This window comes from Cyprinus carpio, chromosome B20 (assembly GCF_018340385.1).
Source record: "Cyprinus carpio isolate SPL01 chromosome B20, ASM1834038v1, whole genome shotgun sequence".
Lineage (NCBI taxonomy): Eukaryota > Metazoa > Chordata > Actinopteri > Cypriniformes > Cyprinidae > Cyprinus > Cyprinus carpio.
In genome coordinates, this window is record NC_056616.1 from 25,540,353 (window position 1) to 25,559,001 (window position 18,649).

At 34.4% G+C, this 18,649-nt stretch overlaps 2 protein-coding genes across 2 annotated transcripts; both read left to right on the forward strand.

Moving 5' to 3' along the window:
- The first annotated feature begins 1,956 nt into the window (after positions 1–1,956).
- On the forward strand, positions 1,957–8,145 carry LOC122141046 (E3 ubiquitin-protein ligase pellino homolog 2-like). Its single transcript, XM_042746878.1, has 2 exons — positions 1,957–2,275; positions 7,942–8,145. The coding sequence occupies exons 1-2, from the start codon at positions 2,202–2,204 to the stop codon at positions 8,093–8,095; spliced, it is 228 nt and encodes a 75-aa protein (XP_042602812.1). The 5' UTR covers positions 1,957–2,201; the 3' UTR covers positions 8,096–8,145.
- Positions 8,146–8,190: 45 nt separating this feature from the next.
- On the forward strand, positions 8,191–15,397 carry LOC109069301 (E3 ubiquitin-protein ligase pellino homolog 2-like; the record flags this gene model as incomplete). The annotated part of the gene is made up of 4 exons (XM_042746541.1): positions 8,191–8,256; positions 10,811–11,008; positions 11,348–11,533; positions 14,226–15,397. Coding segments are annotated over 4 exons (1,038 nt in total), but the record flags the coding sequence as incomplete, so codon positions are not given.
- Positions 15,398–18,649: the final 3,252 nt, after the last annotated feature.

The window sequence follows — 18,649 nt, forward strand, 5'->3', positions numbered from 1 at the left end:
GATTATTATTCTGCACGAACTGAACAAGAATAAGACGCTGTTTTGATGACCTTTGCTCACATAATTGTCATAAATGTTCTCCTGACTTTCCAAAAGGAGTCATTTGAGCAAACACTTTTACCTTCCCATCATGCACTGGAATTTTAAAACATATTTGGCAACTATTATTATTAAAAAAATGATCATTGCTTTAATGGCCTGACTTGGTTTCTGTTGCGTGTGTGAGTCAAACATGTGACTGTTTTCATGTGTTTATGCCTGAAGCCACGAAGAAAGGACACTCAGTTTACACAAACATAATGCCTTCCACACGCTCATAACCCGTCCGTCACAGCAAATACACAACTATAAAACCAGCTCATCTGTTCTGACGCACGTTCACCCGTCAGTATTTATTCACATGCACTTTGTTCCAAACATTGTCAGTGAAACACAGAATGAGGAAGTGTTATTATGGATTATAGACTCTATGTATTTGAGTTAAAAACATCTTAATGCTGGATGTGTTTCATCTTTTGTCTTCTCCAGATGTTCACTGATGGACTGGAGTGCTGTGTATTACTTGTGGATTATTGTGATGTTTTTATCAACTGTTTGGACTCTCATTCTGACGGCACCCATTCACTGCAGAGCATCCATTGATGAGACAGTCAACAGACGGACCTTTGAAGATGTCTATTAAAACAACGAGACTGAATGATTTAGAGGCATTAAACACTCACAGTCATGATATTCTTAGAAAAATATGAATCAAACAGTGACTTTAAACACAGCTACCAGCAAAATAACAACAACAGCAGCCAAAAGAACTCAAACATATATTAATTCTTAATCTGTTTCAGTAAGTTAAATTCTCATGCTTTGACTAGCGTACAAAATAAAGTGATGTATATGTAATTATGTGCACGAAGTCCTCTGGGTTTTTCCCACAGCCTCAGTTCTGTAACTAATCATATTCAGTTATTAATACTTAAAATGTAATTAGAACCACTTGATGTTTTATATTAATGATAACACAGGATTAAAAGTCTCGTGGTAACTAAAAAAAAATCATTCCTTGAAATTAAATGAACATTAATATTTCATATATATATATATATATATATATATATATATATATATATATATAAATGAACATTAATATTTCCAAAAACTACAAAAAAATGATAAAGCACCCACCAAAACTTTAAGTAAAATCAAAATGAAAACAGAAAATATAAAAATAAAAACTGATTTAAAATATTAATAAAAAAGTTATTAGTGATACTAAAATAACATTAGTGGTAACTTCATTAAAACTAGCAAAAAACGAGTTAATTTCAGTTTAGTTTTGAGATAGAAAAAAGCATATTATTTACAGTTGCATGTGACACTTTATTTTTTTATTTTATTATATGCAATTGAAAAGAAAAACCACATTGAAGAATGTTTTGTTGTATACAAAGCAAATGAACCAAGTTTACATGGTTAAAACACTGAAATTAAATAGCCTTTTTATGAAATGAAAAATTGGTTTAGAGTAGCCTATTTCTTCTTTAACTTGAATTTATATTACATTACTAGCCTATTTGTAACATTCTTTTCTTTTTTGTGATCCCATGACTGCTGAAATATTTCATTACATCACTTCCATCACTTCTAAAGCTATGTTTAGCGTCTGCTCTATGATCCATATTCGATTATGTTCGACTTCAGCATCAGTTTTACACTATTTTACACTGACGTAATGCTCAAAGGCAATCCGGGACACGCGACTGAGCGCAATGCGGGGGGGAGCGCGGCATAGCACAGATTCGTGAAAGAAAACATAAACTTCACTTTAATCCTTCAAGACTCTCAGATAAAGACTGAAGTCAAACATATGTCACAAAATTAATGATCTACAATCATCTTGGACGCAGAAGGAAAGTCAAATGAAAGACGTGTTATTGCGCGTCTCCCCCGCCGCGCTCATGGTACGGTCCACTCCGCCGCGAGCCACTCTTTGATCCGCCGCCGCTCTCTCAGTTCTGGAGCAGATGAACGGATTCGGTCCGGATTTTCATGTTTTACGAGTCACGGAAGAGCCATGCGCTCGCGGCAGCGGCTGTGCGGAGACTGACGCGCGTTTTCCGTCTAAACCAGCGCTCGGTGTGTGTTTGAGAGGCTCGCGCGGATTCCAGGGCTCGATCCGCGGACCGGAGTAACGGAGCGCCGGTCCCATGTTGCAACCGAACCAACACGACCATGACCGCTCCAAAGATCCGGTGAAATACGGAGAACTGGTGATTCTCGGGTGAGTGCTTCGCGTTTACTACGGATTCACGGTTACCGAGTCTTGAATGAATTAATTATCGGCTCCCGATCTGACCTATAATGCCGATTATCGGCTTAAAGCGTATTTCCATCACATTTACATTAAATACTAGCCTATAAATAATTTTTTTTGTAGTTATTAATATCACTAGCATCTTCATAAGTCATCGTAGATGTGGTTAACCAGTGCATTAGTGTTCAGGAAGGAGGCCAGTGGGAGTGAACCAGTCAATAAAGTTATTAACTAGTACTAGTAGTCCGCCGATATTTACATTAAATTATAGTTAATGATAGAAAACAAGACGATTAGGGCACTGAATGCTGTTTTTATGCAGTATTTATTAAAAATGCACTAACATTTAATTAACGATATTCAACAATAATAAAAACCAATAAATTGAAAAAAAGCGCATGCACAGAACATCTAAGCCTTATTATGGCACATTATTAATATTATAATGTTAAATAATGTTATTAACTAGCACTTGTAGTCAACCGATATTTAAATTGAAATATATTTAATGATAGTAAACCAGATGTGTAGGATATTTAATGCTTTTTTACGCAGTATTTATTAAAAAGGCACTAACATTTAATTAACGATATTCAACGATAATGAAAACCAAACATGTCCATAAATTGTAAATAAACTAAATCTTATCTTTAGCATGGCATATTTACATTACATTTACATTTTTGCTATTATTATGTCAAATAATATGGCCAGTATTTACATGAAAACCTTTTAATGATAGAAAATGAGGCTGAACGCTTATTTTACACAATATTTGTTAAATTGCATTACGTTTCGTGTTATGATACCAAACATGTCCACACATTGTAGAACTGTTTTTTTCAAAATTGTAAATAGAACAAAATAAATTGTATTCAGTGTGTAACTTACAGTTTCTATGTAATTATTTGTTCAATTTACAAGCAATTTCTGATTAAAAATTTCACTTTTAATTAATTAATAAAAAAGAATAAAAATGTATACTGTAAAAAAAATATTTTGTGTGTGTGTTTGTGTGTTAGAAGTAAAACAGAATATTGAAGTAGCCTACATTTTACAAGAAAACACAATTTCACGTGTTTCTAGTTTCACATTTAATTCACTGTGTTGCATGCCATTTCTTTGTAAAAATGTACCGGCAATTTCTGATGGAAAATGTCATGTTTAATTAATTAAATGTTTAATTTAATTAAGTTATTTAAGAAAATATAAAATAAAAGCGAATGCATTTGAAAATGCTTCTATCACTCAATGCTTTCAATGTTCCTGACTAAAATATAATAATAATAATAAAAAGAAAATATACATTTTACACTATAAAAAAGATTTTTGATGTTGTAAATAAAACAAGTACATTTCACTTTTCTTTCTACTTTTTAAATTTCACATTTACTTCAATGTGCCGTTTCCTTGTGATAAATCGTGAAATTAAATAACAATTTCTGAGCAAAAATAGTGTGTCTTTCGATGTAGATACTGGAAGTTAAGCAGATGATCTCAGAATGATTGCACTAATGCATTTAGGAGATGCTTTTATCCAAAGCACAGTAGCAATTCATCTAAAATATTCATAGTTCAGTCTCACAAATAATGGATCTTGATTTATTTGTTCCATCCATTTCACGGCTCATTTTGGAACTTTTCACTGAAAGCAGGAACCAAAATGGCATTGCTGTGAAAAACCCCTTTTAAGAGTGTAGAACAATGTCAGCTTTGTTAGAAAGCTGGATCAGGAAGTGTTTTATTTGGGTTGATGAATCAGCCAATCAGGCGCCGGTATCGGCTGAGCGATGGCCAAATATGCCGGATTCACGACTCCTTCTGATATAATATGAGTGTGTTATTAAGCGGAGCGCAGGAAATGAGAGCGTGAAATGTTTCCACCCACATGTGTCTGTGTCATATCAGGAAGTGCTTCTGCAGCGGCAGGAACTCCTCTGATCTGCACACGCTCAAATCATGCTTCTAAACATGTAATTACAACAGAATCTGCATTCCCCTGCTTTGAAACCAGAACTGAGTGAGGAACACTTCATACGGCTGCATGCATGATGGATTTAGTTGTTGTTATGCTCTGCTTTTGTATTGATATGAATTAATAATTCCACTTGAGAGCGGTTTGAAGTGAAACAGTCTATAAAATATCATTAGTTGTTTTTGCTACTGCATGCATCTGTATTATTATTACTTTATTAAACTGAACCACATCTACATTCTTCAAAATAAAGCTTCTTCATTGGCATCGATGGTTCAGTGAAGAACCTTTAACATCCATGGAACCGTAAAAGGTTCATTATAGTGGAAAAAGATGATTAATATGTTCTTAGCTGTGTTTCCAACCCCAGTTTTTTTTAAGCGAAATTTGTGATATTGCACATTCAATGCTGGATGGAAATATTTATTTATTAATGTGAAATATATTTTTTTCTTTTGTCTAACAGATTATGAGCTCTGAAAGATTTTCAGAATGTTTACAATTTTTTTTCTTTACACTGTCTACCAATGTTAAATCTTTAAATAAAAGGTTAAGGTTCCCACTGCATCTGTCTGAAAAAAAAAGTTTGATTTATAGCTGATTTAGAATTATTTTCAAAGCTTTCAATGTACTCTCATTATAAAAGAACGCCACTATTGTTTATTTAATTCTAACAAAATAAGTTCTTGTTAAAAACTAACCAAAATTAAAAAAAAATAAATAAAAAAAAATTAAAATCTCTGCACAGGATAGACTTGGTGTTGTTTAAAAACAAAAGGAAATATATCAGTATCGGCAAAAATAAGTTGAGAAATATCGGCATATTGGATATCGGCACAATCCAATATCGTGCATCCCTAATCTGTATTGTATAAAGCACAATATTAGTGACTTGGATATTTGGTCCAGAGAGTGTGAACACTCTAGCAACCACATAGCAACGCCCCAGCATATCATTGTGTGGTGCATCGTGGCTCAACATGAAGACATGCATTGGTGCAGAAACACACTGTCAGCTCAGAATGCCACTATATAGAGGAAGAAGAGGCGTTTGAATATTTCATTGAGAGTGTTTGTGTGTGTGTGTGTGTGTGTGTGTGTGTGTGTGTGTGTGTGTGTGTGTGTGTGTGTGTGTGTGTGTGTGTGTGTGTGTGTGTGCAGTGCTGAAGTGGCACTTTGACTGCTGTGGATGCAGTCGATGTGTTGTTTGCAGCACTCGCTCCTCTGGATGCTCTGGCTTGTTTAACAGCAGAAATGGTGAGATATGTGCATATGCACTAAACTGCACTAAAGCGCTGGGTTTCTGTAAACAAGCATCAGTACAAGTGCAGCTGTGAGCGCATGTGAACAAAAGCGTCTTTCTCCGGCGCGCCGTCTCCTGGACTTATTATGGACGTCACATGCATGCGATTTCCTCTCCATATCCTCAGATCTCTGGAGTTCCAGCGCTTCCCGTCCTAATCTGGCACCTCGGAGTCTGAGGGTTTGTTCTGTGTTCGTTCTGCGCTTGGCTCACAATCTGGAGTGAATGTCTGCTGATTTATTATAGATTGAATCTGTTCGTGACGACTCTTTATTCAGTCGTAATTGAGCAATCTGTCATGTACTTGTTCTCTATAGATCATGATAAGAGATGCTGCTGTTTTCTGTGCCATCAGTGTGGACAGACATCGTTGAGCTCTGAAAAACACCATAAAACATCATATCAGAAGTTTAAATGACTGTGATTTAGTAAAAAAAAAAAAATAAAACAGAGAAGGCAATAATACCATAAAAATATTCAAAATATAAATTATGCATGCTCATGTACATAAAATACAGCAAAATACATTTTTGTTTGGTTGCACCACGAATGACAAAAATAAAAATATAAATGAAAACTATATACAAATATGTAAAATATTAATTATGCATGCACATGTACATAAAATACAGCAAAATACATTTTTGTCTGGTTGCACCACAAATAACAACATAAATGAAAAAATATATATGTAAATCAAAATAACATATAAAGCAAAATTATTTTTGGTCGCACCATACAATTATGTTTAAATATAAAGAAAATAAATATGTGTAAAATGTAAAATATATATGCACATGTACATAAAATACAGCAAATTAAAATTTTGTTTTCTTGCACCATGAATAACTAAGAAAACATGTACATAAATTTTAGTATTTTTTATTTTTGTTTTCTTGCACCATGAATAACTAAGAAAGTAATGAAGAACTAAGAATTATTATTGCTGTCAAATTATCAATCGCGATTAATGGCATCCAAAAATAAAAGTTTGAAATTTGTTCACGTAATATAAGTGTGTGTACTGTGTATATTTATTATGTATATATAAATACACACACATACAGTATATATTTTGAAAATATTTACATGTATATATTTATATTCATATAATTTATATCATATATAAATATATTTAATATATAAACGTAAACTTTTTTTTAATACATGCATGTGTTTGTATTTATATATACATAATAAATATACTCAGATTTATTATGTAAACGAAAACTTTTATTTTGGATGTGATTAATCGTGATTAATTGTTTGAGAGCACTAAGTTTTATTAGTGGTGTTGATGATATGTGATGTCATTCTGATTAGTGTTCGTTTTCTTTTCGCTTTAATTTTTGTTCAATTTCAGTTTTAATTTATTTTATTTCCAGTGAGTCATTTTAGTGATAAAATTTAAATCACAAATGTAGCTTTTGGCAACTAATTAAAACGTTTTTCACCAAATATGATTATTATTCAGCTTGATTAAAAAAAAAATAATAATAAGCAATTGATTAAAATTTCAGCTTTATTTCAGTTAACAATTTTCTTTTTGTAATTTTTTTTTGTTTTTGTTTGTTTTAGATGATAATCGCAAACCATCTCATTCGATCAGAATCTGAATTATTTGTTTTTTATAAGATTAGTTTATCTTTAGTTTGTTCATAATGCGACTCACACAGATTCAAATCGATTCATTCATTTGATCAATGAATCAATCGTGTGATATTTTGATTTGAGTCAACATAAGTGGGATGAAGCACCTTTCATTTGTGATTCATTTAATTTACTGATCATTGAATTAGGGCTGCACAATTAATCAAATTCCTAATCGCGATTACAATTACGGAGTACATAATCGTTCAAAGCAGCAATTAATCGTAAGTCCACTTTTTGTATTCTGCATGCTCTACATGCGTTTTTTATTCTTTCTATTGTTTTAATGTAGTTTTAATATAACATTATAATATCATTCATATTTTTACTTCTTTTATTTAAAGAAGAAGCCAATACAATGTATAGTTGATATTTGAGGCTTAATACTAAAGAAAAGCAATAAAAGTTTTTCAGTTTGAGTGTTTTCAGCTTGTCCTTTCAAACAGTGTTATAACGCTATCCAAAACATCATTTAATGCAAATTGTGATCATCGTAATTAATAATCGCATTTACAATTTCAAGGGAATAATCGACAATTATGATTTCTGTAATAATCGTGCAGCCCTACATTGAATAAAACCAGCTGTTGCACCATTTTCAAAGGTAAAAAATCTCTATATTGTGATATATGGTTACTCATTCTATGCTATAACGCTGTAAAGCATTGTTCTCCAGTGTTTAGCGTCTGTGCTGCTGTGTTGCAGGTATAATGGCTCTCTTCCCGGAGGAGACCGCGGTCGAAAGAGGAGCCGCTTTGCTCTTTACAGGAGGGCCAAAGCTAACGGCGTCAAGCCCAGCGCCGTGCACATCCTCAGCAACCCACACGACAGCAAGGTGCATGCTTCCTTCACACTTTAGTGCATTGCACGCGGTGCATTGTGGGATAGTGACGCTGCATCTGACCTCTCGTTGCAGGCGGTTGATTTATTCGGGGGGGGAGCAGCTTTTGATTCTTTATCTCCAGGAACCAGACGGTGGTGGTGGAGTACTGCCATGATAACGACACCGACATGTTCCAGGTCAAATACACCGATCGATTTTCTGTTTCAGAATCCAGCAGGTTAAAATAGGAGCATTATTTCAGATAAAATAATCTCTTCGGTTGGAGTTCCCCAGGGGTGTGTTCTATCACCATTATTATTTATATTATATACGAATTCTTGTGTGAGTTAACAGACATATTGTAAAGTATGCAGATGATTCTGCTTTCGTGAGCCTTGGAGGAAGAACATGGGCCTGTTTTAGATTCATTTTTAAATTTAAATAGAGTGCGTAAATTCAAATCTCCTCTTAAAGAAGGAGATGGTTATCGATTTTAGAGAGAAAGAGCAAAGTGTAACCCATCCTACATTAATTAATGGGGAGCAAATTCATTTAGTAACAAATTATAAACACCTTGGTATAATGTTGGATAATAAACTTAGGTGGGATGCATGGACTGACTGTAAGCAAAAAGCTACGACAGATAATGTACTGTCTTTTAATGTCGATAGCAGAATGTTGATGTTTTATGGGGCTTTTATTAAAAGCATTAAGACATTTTGTGTGATCTGTTGGTATGGTAATGCTTCTGGAGTTAGACTGGATATTTTAATTAGATTTATCAGTATTAAATGATATGCCTAATGTGAATCGTCAAATGTCTGTGTGAGTGTATGCTGCAGACACAATAAATGAATACTGAACTGAATTCAGTAAATGTTGAAATACTATTTCAACTGAAAAAAATATGAAAAAACAAACAAAGCACAGAATCAGTTTTTTAAAAACATTAAAAGTCATTGCACTCTGAGTCTGAATTCTTTCTTTTTTTTCGTATTCATCATCCTAACAATTCGTCACGCACAGAAACCTTGCACACTGGGTCCGATGCGTATTAATTAATCCGTTGCGAAAAAATTCACAAAAAGGAGTGGATCAACTTGTCAGATGCCATTCTGGATTTTGGCGTTTGCTTGTACGGTGGCTCTGAATAGTCAAAACACCTCTCAAAATGAATTTAATTGCAGCATATAATCATTGCAGTGAATAGTGTTCACCGTCTGTTTGATTACGTGTAATTTGTAACTGAATGATATTTACTGTACATTTCTGCCGTAGTCACTACTAATAACTTACTCCTTAATATAATGAAGAAACGTAAAATTTTCTGTAAAGCTGCTTTGCAATGATTTGTATCGTGAAAAGTGTACAATTTAATTCTTGAATAAAAATTGAATAATGATGGACGAAAGATTTAGCGGCAGTGTGTAAACGTGATTGACACAATGTGAGGTTGTATTTATTTTTTAATGCGCGTAAATTTTGAACTCAGTGTGCAATGACCTTAACAGTTCCCACAGATTAAGACTTTGTTTTAGTAAACATTAAATTAAAAAAATTGTTTTAGTAAACGATAATATTTCCCACGCATTACCAAAATAAAAATTAAAAATTAAATATGTTAATTAGTTTGAGATTCGGGAGAGATTAAAAGATTTTGTTAATTGAAATAAAACTGAAATAATATAAAATACAAAATATTACATGGAAAAAAACTTTTGAAAATAAAAATAAAAACTAAACGAGTTTAAGCACTAAAATTACTAGTAAAAGCAAAACCAAAATAAAAACAAAGTTCAAAAAATGTCAAAAGCACATAACAAAATTAGTAAACAAAAAATGTAACTAAAATTAAAATAACTGAAAATAAATGCTAATTCAAAATATTAGCAACAACTTTAAAAGTATATAAATCATATATGTATATAAATAATAATGTATAATAATACTGAAAAAAAAATACTATTGAGAACATGATTTTTAACAAATATTTTTCTAAACAGTTAATTGTGAATATTTTAAACAGTATTTTAAATATTTTTAGTGTTTATTAATTTTAAATGGAAATTATTTTTGCATTATTATTATTATTATTGTTATTATTGTGCATGTGTGTGCTTTCTAGAAGCTCAAATGGTAGAGAATGCTGCGACATTATGGTTTGATTCCCAGGAAAATTCACATACATGAACAGAGTACATGTATTTCAGTCAGTGCATTTATGTTTATGTATATGCTTTATTTTTTAAGATTAACTGTTTTTTCCAAGGCATTGTTAGATGCCAGTGTTTCCTGCCATAACTATGCAAGGCTTGCTTTCAAAAACAGTACCATAGCTATTAAACTATTTCTTGTTATGATTTTAAATCTGTATTTAACCTCAGAATGATCTCAAAGTAAAACGAGGTGCTAAAGTCTGATTTTGTGGTGGCTGTGCTTTAAAATTAAACTATTATAATCTTAATTAAAGTGCTGAAGGATTTTGACAGTAATCAGTGTTGAGTACTGTAAGGTTAACCCTGCCTGCTTTACATGATTGGAAATGATTAATAGCTGAAAACAATTGAAATTTAGAGAAGTAATCAAATGTTTAAATAAAGTAATTGAAACAGTTGCACTACTTTTTACATTTTAGACAGGGTAACTTGTAATCTGTAACCTTCTCAACGCTGACTCGTGGGTCAAACTGAGCGGTCCTCAGTATAAAGGTGAGATGTGATAAACGGCTCTGGTGTGATGGATCTTCTGCAGATCGGTCGCTCCACCGAGAGCCCCATAGACTTCGTGGTGACAGACACTCCGGGAGCGTCCCAGGAGAGCGACGACTCGTGCTCGGCCCCCAGCACCATCTCCCGCTTCGCCTGCAGGATCGTCTGCGACCGGAACCCGCCCTACACCGCCCGCATCTACGCCGCCGGCTTCGACTCCTCCAAGAACATCTTCCTCGGGGTCAGCATTACAGCAGGAGCTTGCATGGGGCTGCCAATAATGAATAGAATATTGTTAAAATATGTAAACATGACCCTGGAGCACAAAACCAGTCATAAGTAGCAATAGCCAACAATACTAGTGGACTGTTTAATGCAGCTCAGATGTGGCATGAATGCATTTACACGGCAAATACATACTTTGATACTAGATTTCGAGCGGGTCAGAGCTTGCATAGCTTTTATTCGTTGCATTTTGACACTCAATTTTAAGCAGGCACAGAGCAGCCTTAATTATTGCATTCAGGAAATACATTTGATCAGTTCATGCACTTTCCTAACCGATGCATCTGTCAAGCAGGAGAAAGCAACTAAGTGGAAGAATCCGGACGGGCACATGGACGGACTGACGACCAACGGCGTTCTGGTGATGCATCCTGTGGGATTCCCAGAAGAGCCCAAGCAGGGCTTGTGGAGAGAGATCTCGGTGTGTGGAGACGTGTACGCTCTCAGAGAGACCCGATCCGGGCCCATCCGCGGCCAGCTGGTAAACACCAGAACTAACTAACCAACCTCTAAACCACAAACGGCCAGATTCAGGGGTCACTCTGCAAAAAACAATTCTCTTACATAGTGCTTTTGTCTTGTTTTCTAGTAGAACTATCTAAACATCCTCGAATAAAGATGCATTTGCTTGAGGAGTAAAATGATTTAAGATATTAAGTCTTGTTTTCGATTTAGCTTAAAACTAAAAAAAGAAAAATAATCTTAATTCAAAGGATAAACAAGATTACTTTTCTTGCAACATTGGCAGATGTTTTTATTAAATAATTGCATAGTTTTATTGACATTTGTTCTACAGAAAACAAGACATAATATCTTAAGTAACTTTACTTGTACTCTAAATTTATCTTGATTCAAGAATTTTTAGACATTTATACTAGAAAACAAGACAAAAATACTAAGTAAGAGAATTGTTTTTTGCAGTGCATGACGTTTTCATCAACTTACAGGTTATATTTTGCAGTGCATGACGTTTTCATCAACTTATGGACTTGAAAACCAGAAGGTCGCAGGTTCGAGTCTCGGTACTGGCAGGAGTTGTAGGTGGGGGAGGGAGCTTGTGTGAATGAACAGCGCTCTCTTCCACCCGCAATACCCACGGCTGAAGTGCCCTTGAGCAAGGCACTGAACCCCCAGTTGCTCCCCGGGCGCTGGATATAGCTGCCCACTGCTCCGGGTGTGTGTTCACGGTGTGTTCACTTCTCACTGCTGTGTGTGTGCACTTGGATGGGTTAAATGCAGAGCACAATTTCGAGTATGGGTTACCATACTTGACAAATGTCACGACTTTCTTACGTTTTCATCAACTTACAGATGCTGAAAATTCAGCTTTGCATCACAGAAATAAATTATATTTTAAATTGTATTAAGCTAGAAAACTATTATTTTAAATTGCAATAATATTTCACAATATGACTATTTTTTCTGTATTTTTGATCAAATAAATGCAGCCTTGATGAGCAGAAGAAACTTCTGTAAAAACAATAAAAATCCTACTGACTTTTGAGCGGCAGTGTGTATTAGCTCAGTTTTTCTTGTGTTTATTAAATTTGGCCAAAATCTCATGATGTAAAAGACGGTTGCGCTATGTACAGGATTTTTAAAACGCAAAAAGTTTTGGCTACAACTAGACGGCAAATAATACTCTTCTCCGCTCTACAAACACACAAAAACATTAGCTTTTATAGACATAGTGTGTCTCGAGGAAAGAAAACAGTCGGTCTGCGGAGCTTTAAATCCTGAGTGTTTCTCAGCACACGTGTTGTAATGCAGTTAAATGATGTGTTGACCTAATAACAACCACATGCACTCAACACTCGCAATCACTGCTGCACTTCATTACTTTGTGAGCCACACAGACGCACTGATCGCTGGCCTGCGCTTCCGCACTCTTAATGTGATTTACAGCTGCAGTGAAAGCTTCTGAATGATGGGAGATCTGTGAAAGCCTCATTCAGATGTGATTTATTCAGCTGATTAGTTCCTGTTTATATCCACTGTTTGAGCTGAAGATCTGCAGTGAACTGAGGAAGAAATAAGCTGTTTAAATGAACGTTCTGTTGTCAGACTGCAGGATGTTGGGGAAAATGTAACTGCGATTTTTCTGATAAACATGAATTAATAATAACATTTAAAAGTTTAAAAAGTTTATTTAAATGTTATTTAATTAATAATACAATAAAAAAAATACTTTTATCATTTTAAAGCAACATTGATGTAAATAATCAGAAAAAAAAAATAAAAAGTTTAATATATATATATATATATATAATTTTTTTTTTTATTTTATTGTATTTTTTGTATTTATTAATTTAGCTATTTAGTTATTGTTATTTTATAATTTTATTATTTTATTTAATTATTTTTATTATTTATTATTTCATTGTATTTTTTGCATTTAACAATTTTCTATTTATTTATTAATTGTTTTTATTGTATTTTTTGTTTTTGATAATGTTCTATATATTTATTTATTTATAATTGTATTATTTATAATTATTTTTATTGTATTTTTGTTTTTGTATTTGATAATTTAATTATTTAGTTACTTTTATTTATTTATTTATTATTGTATTATTTATTATTGATGTAAATAATCAGAAAAATTTGGACAAATTGTGAAGCCTTTTAAAATATTCAGTTTTATAGTTCTATTGTATTTTTGTTTTTGTTTGTTTTTGTATTAATAATTTAGTTATTTTTATTCATTTATTATTTATTATCATTTTAAAACAATATTGATGTAAATTATCAGAAAAATGATAAAAGGGTCTATAAAAACACTTTTATTGTTCTATTGTATTTTTATTTTATTTATTAATTTCGCTATTTAGTTATTTTTTATTTTTATTTATTATTTTATTTGATTATTTTTATTGTATTTTTAGTTTTTAATAATGTTCTATTTATTTATGTATATATTATTTATTAACATTTCTATTGTATTTTTTGCATTTAACAATTCTCTATTTATTTATTGTATTTTGTTTTAATCATTTTCTATTTATTTATTTTTATTTGTTTATTTATTGTATTATTTTTATTGTATTTGATAATTTAGTGATTTAGTTACTTTTATTTATTTGTTATTATTGTATTATCTATGATGATTTCATAGCAATATTGTTGTGAATAATCATCAGATGTTAAGCTGTTGATGCTGCTGGTGTTTGCAGGCGCAGGGCGAGAGCAGCGCGCTGCAGGACGGTTCTCTGGTCGATCTCTGCGGGGCGACGCTGCTCTGGAGGACAGCTGACGGTCTGCTGAAGGCCCCGACCCTGCGGCACCTGGATGCCCTGCGTCTGGAGCTGAACGCGGCACGGCCGCAGTGTCCGGTGGGTCTGAGCACGCTGGCCTTCCCCAGCCTCCCGCGGAGCCACAGTCTGGAGGAGCGCCAGCCCTGGGCCTACCTCTCCTGCGGACACGTGCACGGCCGGCACGACTGGGGCCAGCGGCCCGAGGGCCACCGCGAGCGCAGCGAGGGCCCCGGCGGCCGCCGCGAGTGCCCGCTCTGCCGGAGCCTAGGGCCCTATGTGCCGCTGTGGCTGGGGGCAGAGCCGGGCTTCTACACGGACGCCGGGGCCCCGACTCACGCCTTTGTTCCCTGCGGTCACGTGTGCTCCGAGAACACGGCTCGATACTGGGCCGTCACGCCGCTGCCTCACGGGACACACGCCTTCAGACCCACCTGCCCCTTCTGCTCGGCCCCGCTGTCCGGCGGCCCCGGGGTCACACGCCTCATCTTCCAGGGTCCCATCGATTGATGAGGGGGCCGAACGAGGGCCGAAAGGAGTCTCACGAGGGGCTGTGTTAGAAACATGCTGCTTTCGAGTCAAATTGATATGATTCTTTAGGGTCTTCTTAAAAACTTGATAACATACTTTGATTAAAATATCTCTATAGCTGTTTCCATCTACCGATTTTTATGTGCATTTTGGAATATTGCATAAAAAACACTGGCTGTGCATAAATTCAAAAAATGGTGCATAAAAATGCACATAACTGAGCAGAATAAACTTTTTATCTGATAAGAAAACATGCGCATAAACTACGATGAAAACACATTTACTGAATGAATTCCACCATGCACATCCAAAAAGGTAATAACATAATTAATATGCTGCCTTTAAGTCACATCATTTATATGTTTAAGTGCCAACTGGATGAGTTAAAGGCATGTTGATGAATAACTAACGTAGCTGAGGTGATCATTTAGCCAAAAATAATCATTCTTTCACACATGAGCTTCTTTCTTCAGTGAAACATTAAAGAAATATTTCAGTGTTTGAAAACAAACTATTGCTGGTAACCTTAAATTAAGACAACCATTAATAATAGTATCATAGTTTTACAGTTAAAATGTCAAATAATTATTTTAGTATATTAATTTTCTTAAATATTATTTTTTTATTTTACAGTGGAATATTACAATAGTTCTATTGTATTTTTTAAATGAAAAATAAACTTTTTATTTAAAAAGTATAATTATTATTACTTTTATATGTTAAAGAAATATATTTTTTACGCCTTTTTTATTAACTGCTGCTGCTTATAGCTACTTTTCTTGTATTATAAAATAACATTTAGCTTACATATTAACTACACTACTGTTCATTAACACTTTCATTAATCAAGGATGCATTAAATTGCTCAAAAGTGTCACTAAAGACGTTTATAATGTTACAGTAGATTTCTATTTCAAATAAATTCTGTTCTTTTGAACTTTCTATTCATCTGTGAATCCTGAAAAATAAAACGTATCACAGTTTCCACATTCCAACATGAGCAGCACAACTGTTTTCAACATTGATAATAATCAGAAATGTTTCTTGAGCAGCAAATTATCATATTAGAATGATTTCTGAAGATCATGTGACACTGAAGACTGGAGTAATGATGCTGAAAATACAGCTGCACATCACAGAAATACATTACACTTTAACAGAGATTCACACAGAAAACAGCTGTTTTAAATTACAAAACTATTTCAAAATTTTAACTGTATTTTTGATCAAATAAATGCAGCACTGGTGAGCCGGAGAGACATAAAATCAAACCGAATGCTGGTGTATAGTGCGGCGAATCATTTTGTTTTGTTGATCTAGTGCTAAAAAGCTTCCGGTGTTTATCAGGAATGAATGCATTCGGTCAACGAGTATCACTAATTGCAATTTGCAACAGCACTGGTTTGTAATACAGTCCCTGGATCGTGTGCTGGTGTTCTGTGGGTACATTATTGTGGAGCTCGTATGTTTGAGGCAAAAACCACCAAAATGGGACCGAAGCGTAATAGACTGGAGATCCCGGACTCCTTTCGGTCCTCTACGGCCGCCAGCGCTCTCTCAGTACACGGACCGAACCTCAGCATCTCACAGCACACACTAGAAAGTACAGAATCCTAAATCACAACACTTGCTTTCAGCAATAAACCCTGTAGAATGAAGATGAAGCGGTTCGAGCCGTGTGCTTCCCTTCCTTTAGCTCAAACATGGCTCGACCTGGCCTTGTGATTCAGTTGGTTCTCTTGTTCTTTTCCTTTGGTTCTAGATTCTTCTTCTTCTTCTGATTGTTTTAGCATTAATGACAGTCGTAGCTGCAGTGTATGCCGTAGTCGTTTGAAATGGTCAAGATGTCATATTTTTCTACATGACTGTGTTACTAAACTTTTGACTTGAGGTCAGATTGTTTTATATACAAGTGTTTCACATATAGCAGTATATAGATTATATATAGCTCTATATATATATGAATATATATTATTTTCTGTAAATGATATGATTTGAGTCCAGGAGAGCTTGCTGAAGACCACGAGCACTGCACAAAATGATTCTCTTACTTAGTATTTTTATTTTGTTTTCTAGTATAAATATCTAAAAGTTCTTGAATCAGGATGAATTTACTTGACAAGTAAAATGATCTCAGTCTTGTTTTCTGTAAAAAATAAATAAAAAATTTCATTTTAGAACATTTAGATATTTACTAGAAAACAAGACAAAAGCACTGAGTAAGAGAATCATTTTGTGCAGTGAGCGCTCGATCCGTGTGATGAATGTACGGCGCTTAGTTACCGTCTCCGATCTCCCTGGTGCTAACGATGATTTCAAACACTGATTTTAATTGCGATTGTTTTGCGCTGAACTTCACTGCACTCCTGGAAAACCTTTGATTGTTTTGCTTCTGAAAGGCTGGTAGCGCTTTATGATGACTTTCATCATGAACGAACACTTTATGATACGCTTATACGTTCGGAAAATGGCTAATTATGTGTTATGCAAATTAGTGCACTGTAGAAAAAGTGTTGCAGTTAGCTATCACAACTTTTGAAGGAATGTTTCACCCCAAAATGAAAATGTGTTCATCCTCAGTTCATCTGAGATCAGGATGAGTTTGTTTCTTCATCAGGTTTGTAGAAATGTAGCACTGCATCAGTGTCTCAGCAATGGATGCTCTGCAGTGAATGGGTGCCGTCAGAATGATATATCACAATAATCCACAAGTAATCCACAGCACTCCAGTCCATCAGTGAACATCTGGAGAAGACAAAAGATGAAACACATCCAGCATTAAGACGTTTTTAATCCATAATATCTGTTAAACAAAAATATGTTCTAAGAACATTTTGCTGACGTTTCTGTTATGTTCTGAAAATGCTATGTTTACTGAATGTTCAAAATGTCAAAAAGTTTTTTTTTCTTTGTCATACAAGCGTTAAGAGAGCATTCCATTTGTATCATTTTCAAACATCACAGGAACGTTACTTTTGAATGTTCTCTGAACGTTCTGAAACAAGTGTAGCATTTCTCTTTAGATGAACGTCCAAATGAAAGGTTTTAGTAAAAAAGGTGGCATAAACTATGTGTAAATAACATTTAAGTCCAGAATTACAGACTCGATAACTTCGAATGAGCGTTCTGTTAATGTTACTGAAAGAACATTTGTTTATAACGTTGAGAGAACATTCTGAGAACATTTCCTGCTTTCTTGATAATAATCCATAATAACACTTCCTCCAGTGAAAAAGTGTTCTGGTGTGAATCAGGAGAGATACTCCAGTACAGATCAAGCAGCGTTTAAACAGCTCTAAACAAATATGTGTCTGGATTTTGATGTGAGAGACAACAGGAGATGCACTTTTTCACTGGAGGAAGTGTTATTATGGATTATAGACTGTACGTATTTTAGACATTAAAAGCGTCTTAATGCTGGATTTGTTTCAGCTTTTGTCTTCTCCAGATGTTAAGTGATAGACTTGAGTGCTGTGGATTATTGTGATGTTTTTATCAGCTGTTTGGACTCTCATTCTGACGGCACCCATTCACTGCAGAGCATCCATTGATGAGACACTGATGCAGTGCTGCATTTCTACAAACCTGATGAAGAAACAAACTCATCCTGATCTTGATTTAGAATTCTCAGCTCATTTTCATTTTTGGGTGAACTACTTTTAATTAAAAGTCCAGTGTAAAAATGTAATTGATGAAAGCTCTATATAAAGCGTTAGCAGAAAAATGACACGGACTGGAATATGGATATATTGTTACACGTATGCCTGCACACCTCGCACTGTGCATCTCTGAGCATTATAAGCTAAGCACTTGAC